Raw genomic sequence first — 17,161 nt, forward strand, 5'->3', positions numbered from 1 at the left:
TCAGCCTCTTGGCCTCTTTTTACTTTTATTCTAATTTCATAACCTGCAACAGGGTGCTGTAGGGAACAAATACTGAGCCGTCAGCACTCGTCTTCGAGTCTGGCCTGTTGCCACCCTCACCAATGTCTCTCCGACCGCGCTCTGTAAACCGAAATAGTAAGAAAAGGGAAGAAGAATAAGAAGAGGGGAGGGGAAAAAACCCTAGCTCTCGCTACCAACTGAATCACACCTGCTCCCGGCTCTCTCCATCAAACGTCCGCCAGCATGTCTCGCATGCGAAGTATCCGTAAAACAGAAGGAAAGAAAAACAAAAACAAAATAAAGAAACCCCACAGATAGATCCCTGCCTGTCACACACGCAAACACACACACACGCACACGCATGCGAGGCGAATTCCACATGAACCCCTCCACCTCCCAAACAGCGACGCCAAACCGTCCGTGATGCGCTGTCAGCCCACATGTCACCGCGCCCCTCCCCCGCCGGTGTTCATGTGGCACCCTGCCGTTGGCCCCAGCCCGGATCGGGTTTCTACGACCACTACCACCAGGGCCTTCTTTAGGTAGGCAGCGTAGCATACTTACGTTGCATACTTATGTATGTATGTATGCCCTTGGGCCTTTCGTTGGCTTGTCGAATGACGTGCCGGCGGCCTACCTGAAGAGTTCTGGCGTCCTGGTTTCTGGCGCCTAAATACCGTCTGCCCGATGATGATGCATGTACCAAATCACAGTGTACGTACGTGGACGCATTGCTCCATGCTCACAATGGCAACCAGAAGGAACATCCAAGGTCGAGACGTGAAAGGAAGCAGAATTCCTACACTTTATTTACTCCCAGCTATTATTACAAAAGACTTGGCGGACAAAGCCGTCCTGCACATAAACCACTCTAGTAGTCATCGTCCGAGTCCGTGTCCTCGTCGGGCACGAGAGCACGGTATCTCCGGCTGGCGAGGTCCTCCTCGATGCCGCCCTCGCTCTCCGGGTCCACGTATCCCTCTCCGCCGAACAGGCTCAGCGCAACGGGCAGGAAGATAAGCGCGTGCGTGCCCGCGAAGATGACGAGCGCCAGCCACACCCGGAAGTAGTAAATCTCAAAGATCTTGGACCTTGTAAAGGCCAGCACGAAGACGCCCAGAAGCTTGGTGACCGTGATACCCGAGAAGACGGAGCTTCCCACGTTGACCAATGCCGTCCAGGCGCGCGCGTCACGCCCGCGGAAGCGGTTCTTGGCGCGCTCCATGACGGTGCGCGAGGGGAACATGAAGGCCCTCGCGATATGAGCGCAGAACTCCACGCCGATACCGACGCAGATGATGAGGTTGACGAGCGACACCGCGTTGAGCGAGACGTCAAACACGGCCATCGCCCCAATGATGTCCACGACAGTCATGCAGACCGTGACCGTGACAACCAACGCCGTCATCAGCGATCCCAACAAGATCGACGTAATGACAAAGATGATTGCCACCGCCGACCCGAGGAGCGTGGCCGTCAGCGACACGATGCTGGCATATTGGTCGAAGAAGATGTAAAAGAGACTGTAAGGGAACACGTCGGCGCCCGTCGAGCGGCTGATGTCGTCCGCAATTCTTCGCGCAGCCGACATGGCGTTGATGAAGTCCTGCTGGCTGCGCAGCGGCGTGTGCATCGTCCTGAAATGGCTGGCGGGAATCGTGTCCTCCTTCGTGTCGATAACTACGGCCGAGCCGTATGACGCTTGGCCGCCTAGCGGGCAGTCGTCATTCGTAGGCGCCTTGAGGAACTTCTCGAGGTAGTGGATGAACTCGCCATCCTGGGGCATGCCGGACAGGGTGATGTTCCAGGGAGGGTTACGGTCAGCAAAGCATGCCTTGCCGTTCTCCACACAGCACGAGTCGCCCAGGTCGGGGTTGAGCCACAGGAAGTAGTCGTCGATCCAGCTGGCAGCAGGCGAGGAGATGTACGAGACCTCGGGTCGCTTTCTCTCTCCCTCCAGGATGTTGGCGAGAGAGAACTGGTCGCATGTGGTGAACCTAGCGCAGATCTCGCGTTGGTTCTCACGTGCGGTGGCGTTGAATCCCCTGGTGACAAAGTAGACGGGCGGCCCAGTCTCCATGTATTCGTAGAGATCGTTGAAGTAGGGGATGAGGTAGGACCCGTCGGGAATGGCAACACGCTGGTCCAGGCCGAGCTGGACTTCGGGGAGGAGGGCGATGCCGGCGGCAAAGACGCCGAGGAAGATGGCGATGATGACGGCCTTGGCCTTCTTTGCGAGAATGGCGGGCGCGTACGTCCTACGGACGAACTGCTGCAGCCAACTCTCCTCCGGCACTTCGTAGAATCGGGCATTCGCGTTTCCGTTGCTGCCGCTGAGGTGGACCCTAGCGGCCTTGACTTGGAGACAGGGAATGCAGTCTGCCCGGTGGTCCTCGACACGGATCTGGTTCATAGCCAGGCAGGATACGAACAGCGTGATCTGGAGGATGGCGTTGATAAAGACGGCGCCCGCGGCGTAGGCGGCAAAGTTGCGCACCGCAGGCATACCAACAAAGGTTCCAAGAGCAAAGGCAACAGTTTCGGTCAGGGCTGACAAGAGGATGGACGGCCCCATGCGACCCAATGCCTTGGCAATCCGCTCCTCGACCATTTCGTCGGGATGGCTGACGTTGACTCGCTCAAACTCGTGGACAATCAAAAAGATGTTGTCGACACCGACGGCAAGGACGATGAAAGGAATGACCTCGGCGATGATGAGTGTAGCCTTGAGGCCAAACCAAGAGAAGAGACCGATGGAGGCGCTAATAGACATGAGAACAATCAAAATACCAACAACACCGAGGGAAAACTTGGACTGAACCAGGGCCACAGCCGGGTTCCTAATCATATCTCGGAACGACAACGTAGTGGATCCAAGAGCCAGAGATGCGTAGAGGAACATGATGATGTAGCTGATAATGACGATTTTGGCGTCAGTGTTGGTGGACTTGTTCAGCTCCTGCTCCAAACTGATCTCGGTGGAGAAGGACAGGCGGAGACCACGGTCTTGGGCCTCCTGCTGAGCCTCCAGAAGACGGTCCCGTAGTGCAATCTCCCAGTCAATGGCGTGCTCAACAGCAGGGCTGCCTTCAGCTGCATTCTGAACGACCCAAGTGACGGTCATGGCTGTGGCGTTGACGGGGTCGTCCTTGTAACCGCCCAGAATCATGTTGGGCTCGATGGGCAGGCCAAATTCGGGGCGACACTCGACGGGCGACTTCGCGCACTGCCGAAGCTGGTCCTGCCAGTCGTTCTTGCCGACGAGCGAGGGTTCATCACCGTAGTAGGCCGCAACGGACTGGACAACACAGGCGTTGCCAGTGGGCTTCAAGCAAATGTCGTCAAGAGTGGCACCGAACTTAGCGCTCTTCAGCTGTCTGACACTCTTCTCGACGTCCATCCACCAAAGCAGGGTGTCGTAGCTAAGAACAGGGGCGGGTTCCTTGGAGTGCTGGTCGTTGACCAGGAACGCCTTCTCGGCACGGTAAAAGGGACCGAACTGGTCATCGAAGAAGGCCTTTTCCTGCGCGGCAGGAGAGGTAGGACTAACCCAGAGACGCGCAGGGTCCCGTTCAAGGTCGAACCTGACCCATCCAGCACTGAGAATAATGACAAAGATGAGAGCAACGCCAATGGTGATTCCCTGGTAGCGTGCCGCTGCGTGCCCCAGCTTGCTGAAAGCCGCATCGCACCAGGTGTTGATTTTGTAGTACCGCTGAGGACGGTCAAACATGGCACCATTCTGAACCAAGTCGCCCTCGTCCTCGTCGTCGCTAGGCGACGCATCTTGCAGCAGCCTGAGGCGCTCGCTCTCTCTTCTGGCACGGCGTCTCCAGGCAATGTGCCCGATGACCCCAGCCACAGCAGCGAACAGCAGAACGCTATACGTGAAGATGGCAGCAAATGAGAGGCAAGGCAGAACGCCAACGTGGCACTCGCCGGGCCTCGACACTGCAGGGAGCTCTGGGCACACGGACGGGCAGTCGACACATGCACAGCGGTAGTTGGGGTCCTCGTCATTGCATCTCTTGGACTTCAGGTCGCGGGGCGCCATGCCGGGCTCGCTGTACTCGGTGGGGAAGTTAATTTGAAAGGGAGATCCGATGACCTTCTCGTCTCCCAAGAACTTAAGCAGTTGGGTGTAGTTCTTTGCGCCACCGCCAATGAAGTCCATGGCCCTCGAGTTGGAGGGTCCAAACTTAACCTCCTTACAGCTGTCGAAAAAGCCAGTGCCGTAATCCTTCGAGATCAACTGGTCCAGTTCCGTCACCATGGTCTTTTTGTTCTTCTCCTGGGTCTTTGTGATGTTCAAGAAAAGAGACTGGTCGGGGGAGCAGGTAAAGGTGCAGAATAAGTTGAAGAAGTTCTCCTTGCAAGCCGGGCAAGAGGAGATGATCTGCTTCGGGGTGCCGAGTTCGGAGGCGAGGGACTTGACCTGTAGAGACGCACATCAGTAAGCCAGCTCGCTTGCAGTGACTGCCGGGATGGCAATTACCTGGTCAGCATCACAACAGACGGGACCGGATTTCCATTTCTCTCCACAAAGGTCAACGATTTCTTGGCGCAGCTTCTCGTCGGGTTCCTCAGCCAGGCCGTTGTCGGGGCATGGCAGTTGCTTGCCAAAGAAGCTTTTGGAGCCACAGTGGCCGCGCATGGCACATCGTCCGGCTTCATGCTTGGGCGTGAATGGCTCTGCTGTCGCACTGCTGCTCAGGCCGGCCAGCAGCAGGCCGCCAGCTCCGAGAAGCTTCCACAGCGTCATGGTGGGGTGTCGTCTCTGCCGCTCAGCGGCGATGTTGGGGGGTTTCGTCGGTGCTCAGCTGAAACTTCGAGGTATTGAAAGGCGGGCGACACCAAATAAACAAGCGGAGGAGGATGCCGTCGCGGAATAGCCTAGGATGAAGAAAAACAACAGCGGCGATGGGAGATGTGGGATGGAGGAAGGATGGCAGAGAGGAGATGGAACGGTCGGATGTTGGAGGTCGGTCAAGGTGCGACACACGATACACCTCAGCAAGCTAGCTGCCTGAGAGGGAGCTCCGGTAATACTACCTCCGTAAGTAGGTACATCCACACTATGACTAGCGACTGTGCGTGACTGCGTGCCTGCGTCATTCAAGTGCAACAGCGTGTGTCAGTGTGGACTGCTGCCGGGTAGCGGTGGCTCCTGGCCTGTGGAAGTGGAGACAGTTCACTGCGCTGTCACTGCTACAGTTATCAATGGCGTCACGGCACCAGTCACGTGGCTGTCCGCTATGATACCTGCCCAAAATGGAACGAGCTTACGTTATGCTTGACAAGGTAGAAAATGTCACGTGCATGTATGCGTGAGCCCACCATCCATCTTTTGGCTCAAGCACCACCTGGAAGGGCTTCTACCATGGTGATCATCATCCTGCGGCGCTAGAAATGCCAGGGATTCCTTCTTGAACGCATGCTTGACATCGTTGAGGCAGTGATTACTCAAGACTCTAAAGAGATGGGGAAAATCCCCAGGTTCCGTCAAAATGGCGAGAAGTCATCGCCAAGATGTGAGGTTTGTTTGCTTCTCAACATTGACTTACCAAGCACAGTGTCCAGAAACTGGCATGGCCGCAGCCATTGGTACGGCTGCTACTTTATATGACAACCTGAGTTATTCCCCATTTCTCGATGAGCCAAGCGGATCTCTTAAGTATTTGATAACTACTAGGTGACTATGATGCGGCGGCGGTGGTCTTCATCCAATACGGGAATGGTCTGCTTCAACAAATCGCCATTACAGAGGCGAGGGACGTAGCATCAGGCTTACCGAGGCTCTGCAAGTCCATTCATCTCTTCTTCGAAGTGCGGCTTCACGCATAAATATATTGAGCTGCGTCGTTTTACCAAGTTATATATTTGGCCTGGCCTGCCTTTGGGAATCAGTGCCGGCCTGATCTACAGTGAGTTCAGCCACCAACATCCTCCTCGAAGCGCCCTCATAAAAATTCTCACCCCCCCTCCCTCCTTCCTCCCACCCCAAAATCTTTGGTCCGAAAGTGTACCACCCATACATCTCGACGCTCCCGAGGACGCAGAACCCGGCCATCAGCCAGTACCGCGCCCGCGAGCTTGTTGTGATGTGCCGGAGGCTGAAAACGGGAACCTCGACCGTACCCCCGCTCGGCCTGTTGTTCTTCATGTTGCTGGTGCTGTTGTTCTTTCCCGGCGCGGGGCCGCCGCCCGTGTTCGCCCGGGACGGGGCTGTGGAGAACGCGGCGCGCGGGAGGGGGGCCGCAAATGTCCTGCTTGCGATGCGTGCTGTTGCGGCGGACATGGACAGTTTGTTTATCTCTTTTTTTTCCCCTCTTTTCGATGTTCTTGTAGACTTTCCCCGAGATGAAAAGAATCTTCTTGTTGAGTCCAAGATTGCAGGAACCTTGCTTATATTATGTAGAACGATCCAGGGATGCGGGTGCGCCGGTAATTGTCCGCGCTTCCCACGGCTCATCTTGTACGCTGACGGGCTTATATCCTCGCTCCGTCGCTACACGACCCGAGCGTCTGCTGAAGGACTGTGCCTCATTCATCTTTGATCGGCATGGTCGAGCGTGAACATGATTTGCCCCAGCCGACTTCACCCGCGATTGCGGAGACAGGCCTGTCAGCTCGGGGGAACTCCAGAAAGGTCTCGGGTACCCCAAATTGCCTGATTCGGCCAAGTGGAGAGATATGGTGAATCGGATGGCTCGAGCAGAAAGCGGATCCCATACGGCGGCGCTTTGACATGTATTCTTATACTCCCATCTCTATCGTCCAGCCAAATCCTATGCCATCATGCCGACACTAAACGCCCCCAGAACCTAAGCAAAATACAGTCTCATCAAGCAATTATGACTTGTTAATAGTCAGTGGCTTGAAGGGTTTCCTCAGCCGGTCTATTGGTGCAATGCCCCCTTCCTTCTTCAATGCCGCAGGTCGCTTGAACCCTCCAAACCCGTTTGTCGTTGTCGTCGTGTGCAAACAACTAGCTGGCCGTTCTCGGACAGGCGGCGGCTGGTCCGCATCTTGGTTTTCTTTCTCAGGTGATGCTGGTCGAGGAGGGGAGCTCGAGAAGTTGGCATAGTGTTTCTTGAGCCCCACGGCGCCTTCAATCGCTGGTCTCGCAGGCTTGGGTGGCAGCTTGCTTGCTCCGAGCCTGTGTCCACTGAGGCTTGGCGCAATGGCCGGAGCAGGCTGTTGCACCTGGTGCAGATTCGGAAATTCAGGCAGCTCTTGAAGGGCCGACCGCGACTGAGGAGCAAATGCACGGCTTGCTGCTGGACCCGCAGCCACCGGCACGTCAGGCCTGGACCTTTTAACAAATCCCAGAAGACTCTGCTGGTCGGCTGGCCGCTTCGTCGTTCCCCTTCGAGGCCCAGTCGACTTTTGAGCGCCCGAGTCGCTGCGTCGGGCTGATGTTGCCATTTCGTTCGCGGCTGCAAGCATTTCCCGAGCTGCGCTCGCAGTAGTGAAACCAGGCAGTGTGAAGTCGGACGCACCATCCATTGTCGTGGAGGCATGCCATGTCGACACTAGCTGAGGATCAGTCTCTTCCGATGCTGAGATCGCCTGTGGACGAGGACGCCGCTGCCATTGCCTGTTTCTACCACCAGCACCATCCTCGAAAGAGTCCTCTGGATCCTCGGGGTACAGGTTGTCCTCGGGCCGTTCCAGGACGGGCATTTCTTTGAAGACTTCGTCTTGCGACGGCACCTTGGACTCTCGTCGCAGTATGCGTCCGATTTCTTGCAAAATCCCGGGTTCAAAAGATGGACCGCGTTTTCTAAAGTACGGGTGAATCTCTGATGGAACAAACTTGGACAATTCAGTACGCTCGCCCCCGTTCCCTCCGTGCTGCGAACTGTACATCGGGCAGCTAAGATAGAGAAGCGACTGGGCCCGCGTCATGGCTACATAGAGGAGACGGCGTTCTTCGTCAAGGTCCTCTGACCTCATGTGTGGGATAGACCCATTATACACGGCAGGGACGAAGACAACCGGCCATTCCAGGCCCTTGGCTGCGTGAATGGTCGAGATGGTCACCAGTGGCTTGTTGTCAGCATCGCCTTTTTGCTGGGCGTCCGACGCCAAGGAGACATTGGCCAGGAAGCGGCCAAGAGCGTCGTCCTCTTGCACCTGTTGGACTCCGTCGATCACCGGGAGACGATCTTCGTCCGCTGTTGCGCTCAGATCCCGCATAAAATCTCCCGCCAGACTGATAAACTCCTGCACATTGGCCCATCGTGTCTCGTGCTCGTCTGGGTAGTTTTCTTGGAGGTATTTTTGGAAGTTAAGTTGCGAAAGCAGGTTTTCGATCAGATCAACCAAGTGATAGTACGGACTCCCGGTGGGAGGTTCTTGGATCTTCTTCCCGAGTGCCGACACTAACCTGAGCAGCTCTCCGCTGATCTTCTGCTCCATGGCTTTTTTAATGTTCGTCTTTGCTTGTCGTTCCCCTCGGCAATGCTTGTTCAGCAATGCCCAGACGCTCAGCTTGGAGCTTTCAGCTTCTTCGAGAAGAGACTTAATGGTCGTGTCCCCGATGCCGCGGCGAGGAACGTTGATGATGCGGGCCACTGCATCATTGTTATCTGGTTGGTGGATGACGCGCAGGTAGTCAAGGATCACCTTGACCTCGGCGCGCTCGTAGAACTTGAACCCGCCAACCATTCGATATGCTATTCCAGATTTGCCAAGGGCTGATTCGATATTTCTGGAGAGAGATGCTGATCGTAGGAGAATTGCCACATCGTCGTGGGCAAGCATCTTGCCCGCCATCATCAGAATTCTCTTGATCTCAGACACGATCCATTCGGCCTCGACGGCGGAGGACTTGAGACGCCGCAAGACCGGTCGGGTGCCTTTGTTGTGTATTGGCAGCAGCAACTTCTGGTAACGTTTCTTGTCCTGTTGAATCACCTTTAAAGACACATCCAAGATTGCCTGCGACGAGCGATAGTTTTCCTCTAGCGAAATCTCATCCGTGTCTGGATAGTCTCTGAGAAGACGGTACAGATTTTTGATCTCGGCGGATCGCCAGCCATAAATACTTTGATCAGGGTCTCCAACGATGGTGATTCTCTCCCTTGCCTGAGCGAACAGCCGCATGAGCTCGTACTGAATTCCATTGGTGTCTTGGTACTCGTCGATGAGCACAGCCTGAACGTTGGCGACACAGGATGGGTGCTTGCGCAGCAGCTCGACACACCGAGTCAACAAGTCGTCGTAGTCCAGCAGGTTGGAGCGCTCGAGGTGGCTCTGATACTCGCGAAAGCATGTTTCCAGATCGCGGCTTTGTGGGACCTCCTGGCCGTTCCGCTTCTGCGAAGTTTGATTGTCGCCCTTTGCCTTTTTCTTGCTGATCCATGATCTTGCAACCGGAGGATCAACCGAAAGCTGTAATCGCTTGCATATCCTCTGGATGATGGATCTAGAATCCGCATCATCTGCGATGGCGAATTTCTCGTCTAACCCGATGCGTTTGCCGTAAGCTGCAAGATAGCGACGCGCAATGCTGTGGAAGGTGCCGAGAACAATCTTTTTCCCACGGTCATCCCCAAGGGCCTTGGTGATGCGTTCTTTCATCTCCCGCGCGGACTTCACCGTGAAGGTGGCGACAACAATGTCAGCGGGGGCATAGCCGACGTTGTCCAGGAGCCAGACGACGCGAGAGGCCAAAGTGTGCGTCTTGCCACTTCCAGGACCGGCCAGAATGGCGACTGTAGACGCCTTGGACGTGACGGCTCGGCATTGTGCTGGGTTCAGGGTTGCCAGGATAGATTCGGCTGGGCCAGGGGCCGAGCTGGGCGAGTTCATCGTCGAAGAGCGGTCATTGGCGGGAATTGCACACCAGATGTAAGTGTTTGTATTCAGGAGGCAAGTAAGCAACCGATCATGAGCCGCATGTCCCCTCGTCGTCAAAGGCTGTCGCGTACTAAGAGCTGGCCGACGCGTTTGGAGGGATGCACAGTAACGGCGCCAGCAGCCATGTCAACATCGCGACTCCCGGCACGGTGTCACATGATCCTATCATCTACCGAGGCACGTGATGATGAACGTGATGGACCATAGCACGTGTATGCCCAATTAGGTACGCACGTGCCATCGAGATCATCTTGTCGATTCCACCCCCATCCTCAACGGTGACCCCTGGGCACTGTACACCCACTTTGCCGCCGAAGGCACGTACCGGTAATGCCCTGGCACCCTTAGCTTTCGTCGCCGGATTTCGCTGTGCGGAGACTTCAAGACCACACATCCACGAAATGCATACTCGCGCACGCTTACTAGACTATTGGCATTTCTCGGCTAGAGGTAAAGTTCGTGGTGTCGGCCGGTCCACTTCTTTACCTCGCGCGCTCAGGGCTGCGTTGTGTTATCTTGGTCCACGGCCGTGACTGACTTGCGCCCAGCGTTGCATCTTGCTGGATTCGGATGCAGTCGTCGGCAGGTTGACAATCCGTTATCCTTTGGACTAACACCTTACTCAGTAACCCAGGTAATCTGAATCACCTACAGGAGATCAGGAGGTTATCCCCTAGCCCTACGCTGAGACCATCAATCATGCCGCTGACTCGACGAACTGGAGGTTTGTTTCCTTCATCAATCGTCCCATCTCGTTGCTTCCATATCGCTACCGGCCGAGCAGAGGTGTGCAAGGTATGCCTGATTGGGGCATGGGCATACGGTTACCTAGCATGGTACGGACAAAGTTTGTCCGCACGTGCTTTGATGATTCGCAAAAAGCTCCTCTGCCTACCTACCCCCCAACAACAAACCATTGTCCGCCGCAAACCCAAAGGTTTCCCCTCTCTGCCACGCATAATAAGTTGAGCGAGTGGAAGTCTATCTCGATGTTCCATCGGCCGATCGGAGAGACGACGGTCTCAATCCTATCACGGTGACGAAGCTAACGACCATCACGCTCTAATGCTGCTCCCAATGTGAAGTCACACTCAGGCAGACATCCCATTCGAGGACGTTCTGTAATGATACCACATGGGGTGGCGGGGGGAGGATGGCCTGTGCGACGAGTCGCGTCTAATTGCAGGAGGGAGCGGCGCTTTGCGGTCAGAGAGACGGGAAGACTGGGAGGTCGAGAGACACGATCCATGGGCCGACGCAGGGACAGGCCTCATGTGACTCAATATGATCGCCCGTCTTCTTTCATCGGCGCAACGGTCAAGGACGAAGACAGGACGAGAGAGCGCGAAGACCACGACCGACAGGCCGAAAAACGGCTGATCCGGAGAGCGGTGGGAGGAACCGCTCACCTTTTCACCACCTTTCCTTCCCCTATCCAAGACCGGAACACGGTGCTCCCGCCTCTCAATGGACGGGCCGTTTGTGGCCCTGACCGACATGCCACCGCCCTGTACTGACGAATTGAGTTGGCAAAATCGATTCCGGTGTGGTACAGCGCGGGGTTTGGTCAGCTCAACTGTGATGGGGGGATCCAATCAAGACCCCGGCAACCGGGCTGGGCGCTTAAACCCCCTGGCCATCACCACGATCCGTCCAACCACACAGCCGGATGCCCTTGATGCTCCCGCCTCCCCTCCTCTCGGTAGAAAACAATAATAGCCACGGGTCTTCGTAGGCGCTATCATTGCTGCTCGTCGCCATCGAGACCATTATGCAAGTGCGACCGCTTTGCAGGATTCGTGCCTGGAGAGGGGGGGTAGGCTCCAGCAAGTCAGAGTGCAGAGCACACGGTCAGCGCCAATCTCGCGCGGCATTACCGAATCTCACCAGCCGCTATATACCCTTTGTGCGCCATATCCGTGCCTTTCCATGTAGTTTCTCCATCATAATGTGTTTCGGACCCTCCTCCAGGAGGTAAGATCATCAAAGCTGGGTTTGACTTTTAAAAAGAGTTGCTGTGTCCATGCCAGCTAACCATGAAACCCTCCCAAGCCTTTATCAACCTTCGTCCTCAACTTCGACTTCGCTTCTTGTCCATCACTTTCTTCTTTGCCTTGTTCGTCTGCAGCTGCCCTACTACCGCGCGTGCAGCACCCTCTGTCCACGAGACTCGCAACAACAGTCCTCTAAACATCAATAGGGATCTCGCACCATCACTCGAAGACGGACCCCCAGCAGCATCTGCTGGTGCTCCCAAAGACCCCTCCTACCTTCCTTACCAGATCGGCGCCATCGTCGGCTCGTACGGAGTTTCCTTGGTGCTGGTTGCCGCTTTGTTACTCATACTGTCCAAGAGACGCCGGGAAGCCCTAGCCGCCGGCAACGAAGAGGTCGACTTCGAAGACCCAAAGCCCCATCCCCCAAAGCTCACGCTAGAGGTGCCAAATTCCCCCCGTAGCATCCCGCGGAGTCCCGTTCGCAACATTTCGTATCCCGCCGCGGACGAATACCAGACGCCGGAGTACCCGATACCCCAGACACCTTACATCACCCCAACACCCACCTCGACGCTTCACGCCCCAGGAGTAGACTTTGCCGTGGACCAGACTGTGGTCGCAAAAGACAGGAAGATGGCGCAGACGCAACTCGAGGAGATGTACAAGTACGTGATGGAGCAGGAGGAGGCCAAGGCGGCGGGCATCAAGCTGGAAGGCTCGCCGGTGCTCCCCAACAGTCAGCCACAGCTGCCCACGCCGACAAACGCCGGCTTCAGCAAGTCGACGCTCAGGAAGGAGAAGCACAAGCCGGGGAACCTGACCCTCGGAGAGGAAAAGGGCGAGAAGAAGCAGTCTAGGGCGTCGTCCATCTTCGCTGCGCTGCGCTCGCCCAAGAAGCACAAGGAAGTGCGGGGCATCAGCATCTCATCACCCATCATGACGCCCATGACGGGCACGTTCCCGCGCCAGGAGTCTCAGGAGCTGAGCGCCATCCCGCCGCGGCAGTACGCGCCGCCGCCGCCGCCGCCGGCAGTGCCGGGCAGCTCGTCGACGTACGGGGGCGCGCAGCAGCACAACGGCCAGATATCCCCCGTTAGCCCGGAGCACTCGCCCGAGAGCACGCAGAGCATCGACGAGAGAATCGGCGGGCAGATACCTTTCGGTCACGCCCGGAACCCCTCGGCGGCCTTGTCCGAGATGGAGCACAACTCGGCCGTATCGGAGAGGTCCACTGCCCCGCTCATCGGGCTGCCGCAGTCCCCGAAGCCGGGCGCACGGTTCTCCAGCACTCTCCCCGCGTCCCCGAAGCCCGGGTCGTCGTTCCAGATCCCCCCGGCTCCGAGTGCCGCCGGTGGGTTCCGATCCAAGGCCCCCTCGGCCGTCCGCACCGGAGGCAACCTGCCTCTGCGCGCGTACGAGCCCGCGATGAGCTCGCCCTCGCTAGTGTCGCAGACCACCAAGCAGACCGTCTTCACTCGCGCGGGCCCGCTGTCGCCGTCGGGGGCGCGGACACCGGCGACTGGGATGGCAGTGCCGTACTCGCCCTACCAGCCCTTTACACCTTGCGTGCCCATGACGCCGACACTGGTCACCAAGGCCGACCGCAAGAGGATGAAGAAGCTGGAGCCCAAAACGCCGACGTTGGAGATGGTCCGGAGTGAAAACGATATCTGGTAAAAGCAAAACAAAAAGAAGAAGAAAGCACAAAAAAACAGCATGACCCAAGGCTGGCAAGGAAGGGGCCTAGAGAAAGGGAAATACCATATAGACCGTATGGAGGGGGGATCAAGAGCAAAGCCCGCCTGGCGGGCGACCGTGAGTGTAATGTCGTGATGAAATTTTCTGTTTTCTTTTTTATTCCCTTTTTTTGGTCTGTTTTCCTCGAAGATGTTTTTTCTTCTTCTTTTTCTTTCCCTCTTTCGCCACCCCTTTTTTGTTTCGAAGCTTTCAAAAACGAGAGTGCGCGGGTCAGCGGGCGCGGCTCCTTGGCAATGTCTCTGTTGACGTTTTGTTCCCTGCTTCAAGCGGATTTACGTCGATCGCGTTGCAGCAGACACGAGTATGAGGATGAGGATGAGGATGAGGATGGCAAGTTAGGAGAGGGAGTGAGTGGAAGAGAAAGCACGAGTCACGCGCCCTGTCGACACTCGAGAGTGAATCTGGGTGACGTGAACGAAGGGGATCCAAGGACCAGGAGGCGAGGTGAGGGGGAAATCCGCGATGCTGCGGTAATCTGAACTAGTAGCATCGACGATTGAGGAAGTAGGATATTTACATAGTAATAGGGTTTTTCCATTCTACGCGTCCTTCCTCGCCCGTCTCGGCATTCCCAGGGCCTTTCCGTGACGCGGTGACATGCATGGATGGCCCCCAAATGTCCCAGGATGGGAGGAGTGCGTTTCAGAAGGCCCGGAAGGGCTGGAGATGAGGCATGCGACGTTATCTGCCGCGTCCTTTCGTGTGTCGGGGTGGGCTGGAATGGGGAGGGGGAGCATGTGCTGATGGGCGGGCGGTGTTGCGGTCGGTCGGTCCCTTTGACGACAATGATCTTCTTTTTTTACTGGTGCCCAGAACTGTGATGCCGAGCACCAAGCTTACTGCTGATTCTACACCTTGCCCATCCGGATACGAATATAACTTCGCTGCTCTCTTCACGGACTACCTGATCAAAATCACGAACCCGAACGTATCTGTATTGTAGACCCGTAATGCAGGGGACCTCTTTGCCGCTCCAGGGCATCTCATGATTGACGCCGGGTCTCCTTGCACACCCAAACAAGATTGAGGTAGGTATATTGGATTTTTGCTGCTGGGGGTGCCCATGTTGGTGAACTTTTCCACTCGTTATAGTTAGATCTAGACCATGGCAGCGGTTTTGTACTGCCGACTTTGAGCGGAGAGAGATGGCACAAGCCGAAAAGACGAGAGAGAGCGAGAGAGAGAGAGAGGGAACGAAAGAGTCTCGGCCCACTGGGAGACGGCAATGTGCCGGGGCTGGGGATCGTTAGATGTTACAGAGGCACGGTCGATCGGACAGTCACAAGCATGCGGGGGGGGGTTCAGATTCACATTTTTTTTTTTTTTTTTTTTTGCTTGCCCCGCTGTCAGCTTGGCGGGTTTGATGTCGCACCCAGCGCCAATTGTGAGACAGACACTTACTGAGGCGTTGGAAAAGAGAGGAGGAGGGGGGTAGCGAAGTGACATGGAGGCGAAGAGGGAGATTAGAGAAAGACGGCCGGATCCAGCGAGACTCGAAGGCCGACCCACGACGACGGAAACCCGTAGGCAGCTGTGGCAGGCATCGGCAGATATTAGCTGACATTGCGACAGGTGTTTTTGGGCAAGACAGGGCGGCGATATTCAGATGGAACGGGGAGGATAGCCGAGGGCCACAGCTGTCTGTCTGTTTGCGGCTGGCGTTTGTGCGTTTTATTATTTTAATTATTTGTTTTAGCATGACCGACCCGACGCCGTGGCGAGGCGCCGGTGGGAAACCCACGGCCCTTCATTGGACGTTTTGGGAACAGATAGCCGCGGACACGGAAATTCGGGCAAAAAGAAACAGCGACCGCCGCTGCCTGTGGGGGGCTTCTTGTCTCTCTCTTGCTTTCTTTCATTCTTTCATTCTTTTTCCAAGTTGAGGAAGGCGTGTTTCCTTGCAAGGAACTGATTTGTGGGAAACGGTGGTTCACAATATCCACAAGGCTCCTTTCTTCCGCCTCCCCGCTGTCTCGCTTATTATGGCTTGTTGCTGTTTACTTGTACCTAGGTAGGTAGTATAGGTACAGTGGGGTGCCAAAAATCACGGTACACCTCACTCGATAACGCGTCACAACGCGTCCTCCAACATTCACCTCCTCTTCTTATCTCCCCCATAACTTCAGTAAATTATGGCTGACTTGCAAGCCTCTTGTTCTCACATATAAAGTTGATGGTTTTGTTGCTAGTTAAAGTGATGCAGTCATAATGCTGGTGGCCAGGAAATTAGTGGGTGTGCCAAGACCATTTGGCACCCCACTGTATGTATGTGTGCCGCTCTTTCGCTGTCGGGCAAACCTTGTTTTTCTGTTCTTTCTCCTACCCTTCTCGTTTTTCCCTCAGCGTTTCCTTGGCTGCTACCGGTACTGTCTGCTCTTTGCTAGGTACACTAGGTACACTGTACTACGCTGGCGGCGTCTCTGCGCCGTGGACCATGGTTACGAAAAGATGCTACGCCGTACGTGCTGCTTAGCGAAAATGAGAGTGGGTATGGCCCGGCTGGGATGCTCCCCGGGGCTGGCTCCGTCTCCAGCGCAGCGCCCAGCAGACGCTGAACAGACGCCTTAAGCAAGAAACATAGGCGTCCATGCTGAGATGCTTTTATGCAAGGATGCATCGATGCAATGCATGGAAGAGAAGGGAGAGTGCAGGGTGGCGGGGCCAGACAGGAAATGGCAGCCAGAGGCAGGCACACACTATCTACCTATCGACAGGCATAGGCGGGGCATAAACAGACTGAGACGGACAGACAGGTAGGTAGAGTACGAGCACCTGTCTCTACGAATGGTGGCCGAGGATAGGTAGCCGGCGGGCGGGTAGACGGACGGGACACACACCGGTGGGGACGAGGGAAGACTAAAGAGAGGCATCGTCTCATATTGTTTAGCTTGCCGAGGTACGTATCTGCCTGACACACGTGGTCCACATGGCAGCCGAGCCTACCTCACACCCACAGCCCTTGTCTTTCCCGTCCTGGACTCGACGAAGACGCTTTGGGACAGAAGAATGGACAATCGAGGGAAAGGATGAGGCCGAGTAGGGAGCTACATGGCACGCTTCGGTCATCTGCACTGGAAAGAAGGTGCTTTATGTACACGTACCTACCTACCTACGGAAAGGATAACTTGAAGGGAAAGATGGAAGGGAAAGGGGGGTACGATGAGGCAAGGACGGGCCAGGGGTGAGCAGGGACGGGCAGGGACACAGGTGGTGGTCTGGGCTCCTGCTGGTTTCTGGGCTCATAATCGTACGATGGGCCCCCGTTTCTTTCCTTCTCTGCTCTCTCGACTCTCTTTCCTTCCTCTCCCACTCCATTCGCGTCTCTCCCCGACTCTACTACGATTTCTTCCTTAGTCCCCGACGACTTCTCTCCCCCCCTGCACTGCACTGCACTGCACTGCACTACACTACACTATATTGTACTGGACTGCACTGTACCGACTGTACTCTATTGCACTCGCCTCACTCTGCTCTCCTTCGGGCAAATCCTATTCAGTCCATATTTTCTGTCTGTTCGA

The 17,161-nt window shown here is 55.9% G+C and overlaps 4 protein-coding genes across 4 annotated transcripts; 1 reads left to right on the forward strand and 3 right to left on the reverse strand.

Annotated features, from left to right (window-relative positions):
• Positions 1-892: 892 nt before the first annotated feature.
• LY79DRAFT_517168 (patched sphingolipid transporter) lies at positions 893-4,783 on the reverse strand (the record flags this gene model as incomplete). The annotated part of the gene is made up of 2 exons (XM_060554898.1): positions 893-4,456; positions 4,517-4,783. The coding sequence occupies 2 exons, from the start codon at positions 4,781-4,783 to the stop codon at positions 893-895; spliced, it is 3,831 nt and encodes a 1,276-aa protein (XP_060413325.1).
• A 1,040-nt stretch (positions 4,784-5,823) lies between these two features.
• Positions 5,824-6,720, reverse strand: LY79DRAFT_234737 (uncharacterized protein). The gene has a single exon (XM_060551696.1). The coding sequence runs from the start codon at positions 6,491-6,493 to the stop codon at positions 5,894-5,896; it is 600 nt and encodes a 199-aa protein (XP_060413326.1). The 5' UTR covers positions 6,494-6,720; the 3' UTR covers positions 5,824-5,893.
• A 4,936-nt stretch (positions 6,721-11,656) lies between these two features.
• Positions 11,657-13,939, forward strand: LY79DRAFT_234743 (uncharacterized protein). The gene has a single exon (XM_060551697.1). The coding sequence runs from the start codon at positions 11,925-11,927 to the stop codon at positions 13,560-13,562; it is 1,638 nt and encodes a 545-aa protein (XP_060413327.1). The 5' UTR covers positions 11,657-11,924; the 3' UTR covers positions 13,563-13,939.
• A 343-nt stretch (positions 13,940-14,282) lies between these two features.
• On the reverse strand, positions 14,283-15,687 carry LY79DRAFT_234916 (uncharacterized protein). Its single transcript, XM_060551698.1, has 2 exons — positions 14,955-15,687; positions 14,283-14,879 (listed from the first exon to the last, which is right to left on the reverse strand). Exons 1-2 carry the CDS (start codon positions 15,340-15,342, stop codon positions 14,443-14,445), a joined length of 825 nt encoding a protein of 274 aa, XP_060413328.1. The 5' UTR covers positions 15,343-15,687; the 3' UTR covers positions 14,283-14,442.
• Between the last annotated feature and the right edge of the window lie 1,474 nt (positions 15,688-17,161).

The sequence above is a fragment of the Colletotrichum navitas genome, assembly GCF_030913465.1.
Source record: "Colletotrichum navitas strain CBS 125086 chromosome Unknown LY79scaffold_36, whole genome shotgun sequence".
NCBI lineage: Eukaryota > Fungi > Ascomycota > Sordariomycetes > Glomerellales > Glomerellaceae > Colletotrichum > Colletotrichum navitas.

What these genes read in the sequence shown, in the direction of transcription:
- LY79DRAFT_234916 (XM_060551698.1), bottom strand. Translation starts at nt 15,342, where the DNA reads ATGCTAAAACAAATAATTAAAATAATAAAACGCACAAACGCCAGCCGC. An exon ending in AAAAAAAAAAAAAAAAAAAT is followed by an intron (nt 14,880 to 14,954) that starts GTGAATCTGAAC and finishes AACGATCCCCAG; the next exon opens with CCCCGGCACATTGCCGTCTC.
- LY79DRAFT_234737 (XM_060551696.1), bottom strand. Translation starts at nt 6,493, where the DNA reads ATGAGCCGTGGGAAGCGCGGACAATTACCGGCGCACCCGCATCCCTGG.
- LY79DRAFT_234743 (XM_060551697.1), top strand. Translation starts at nt 11,925, where the DNA reads ATGAAACCCTCCCAAGCCTTTATCAACCTTCGTCCTCAACTTCGACTT.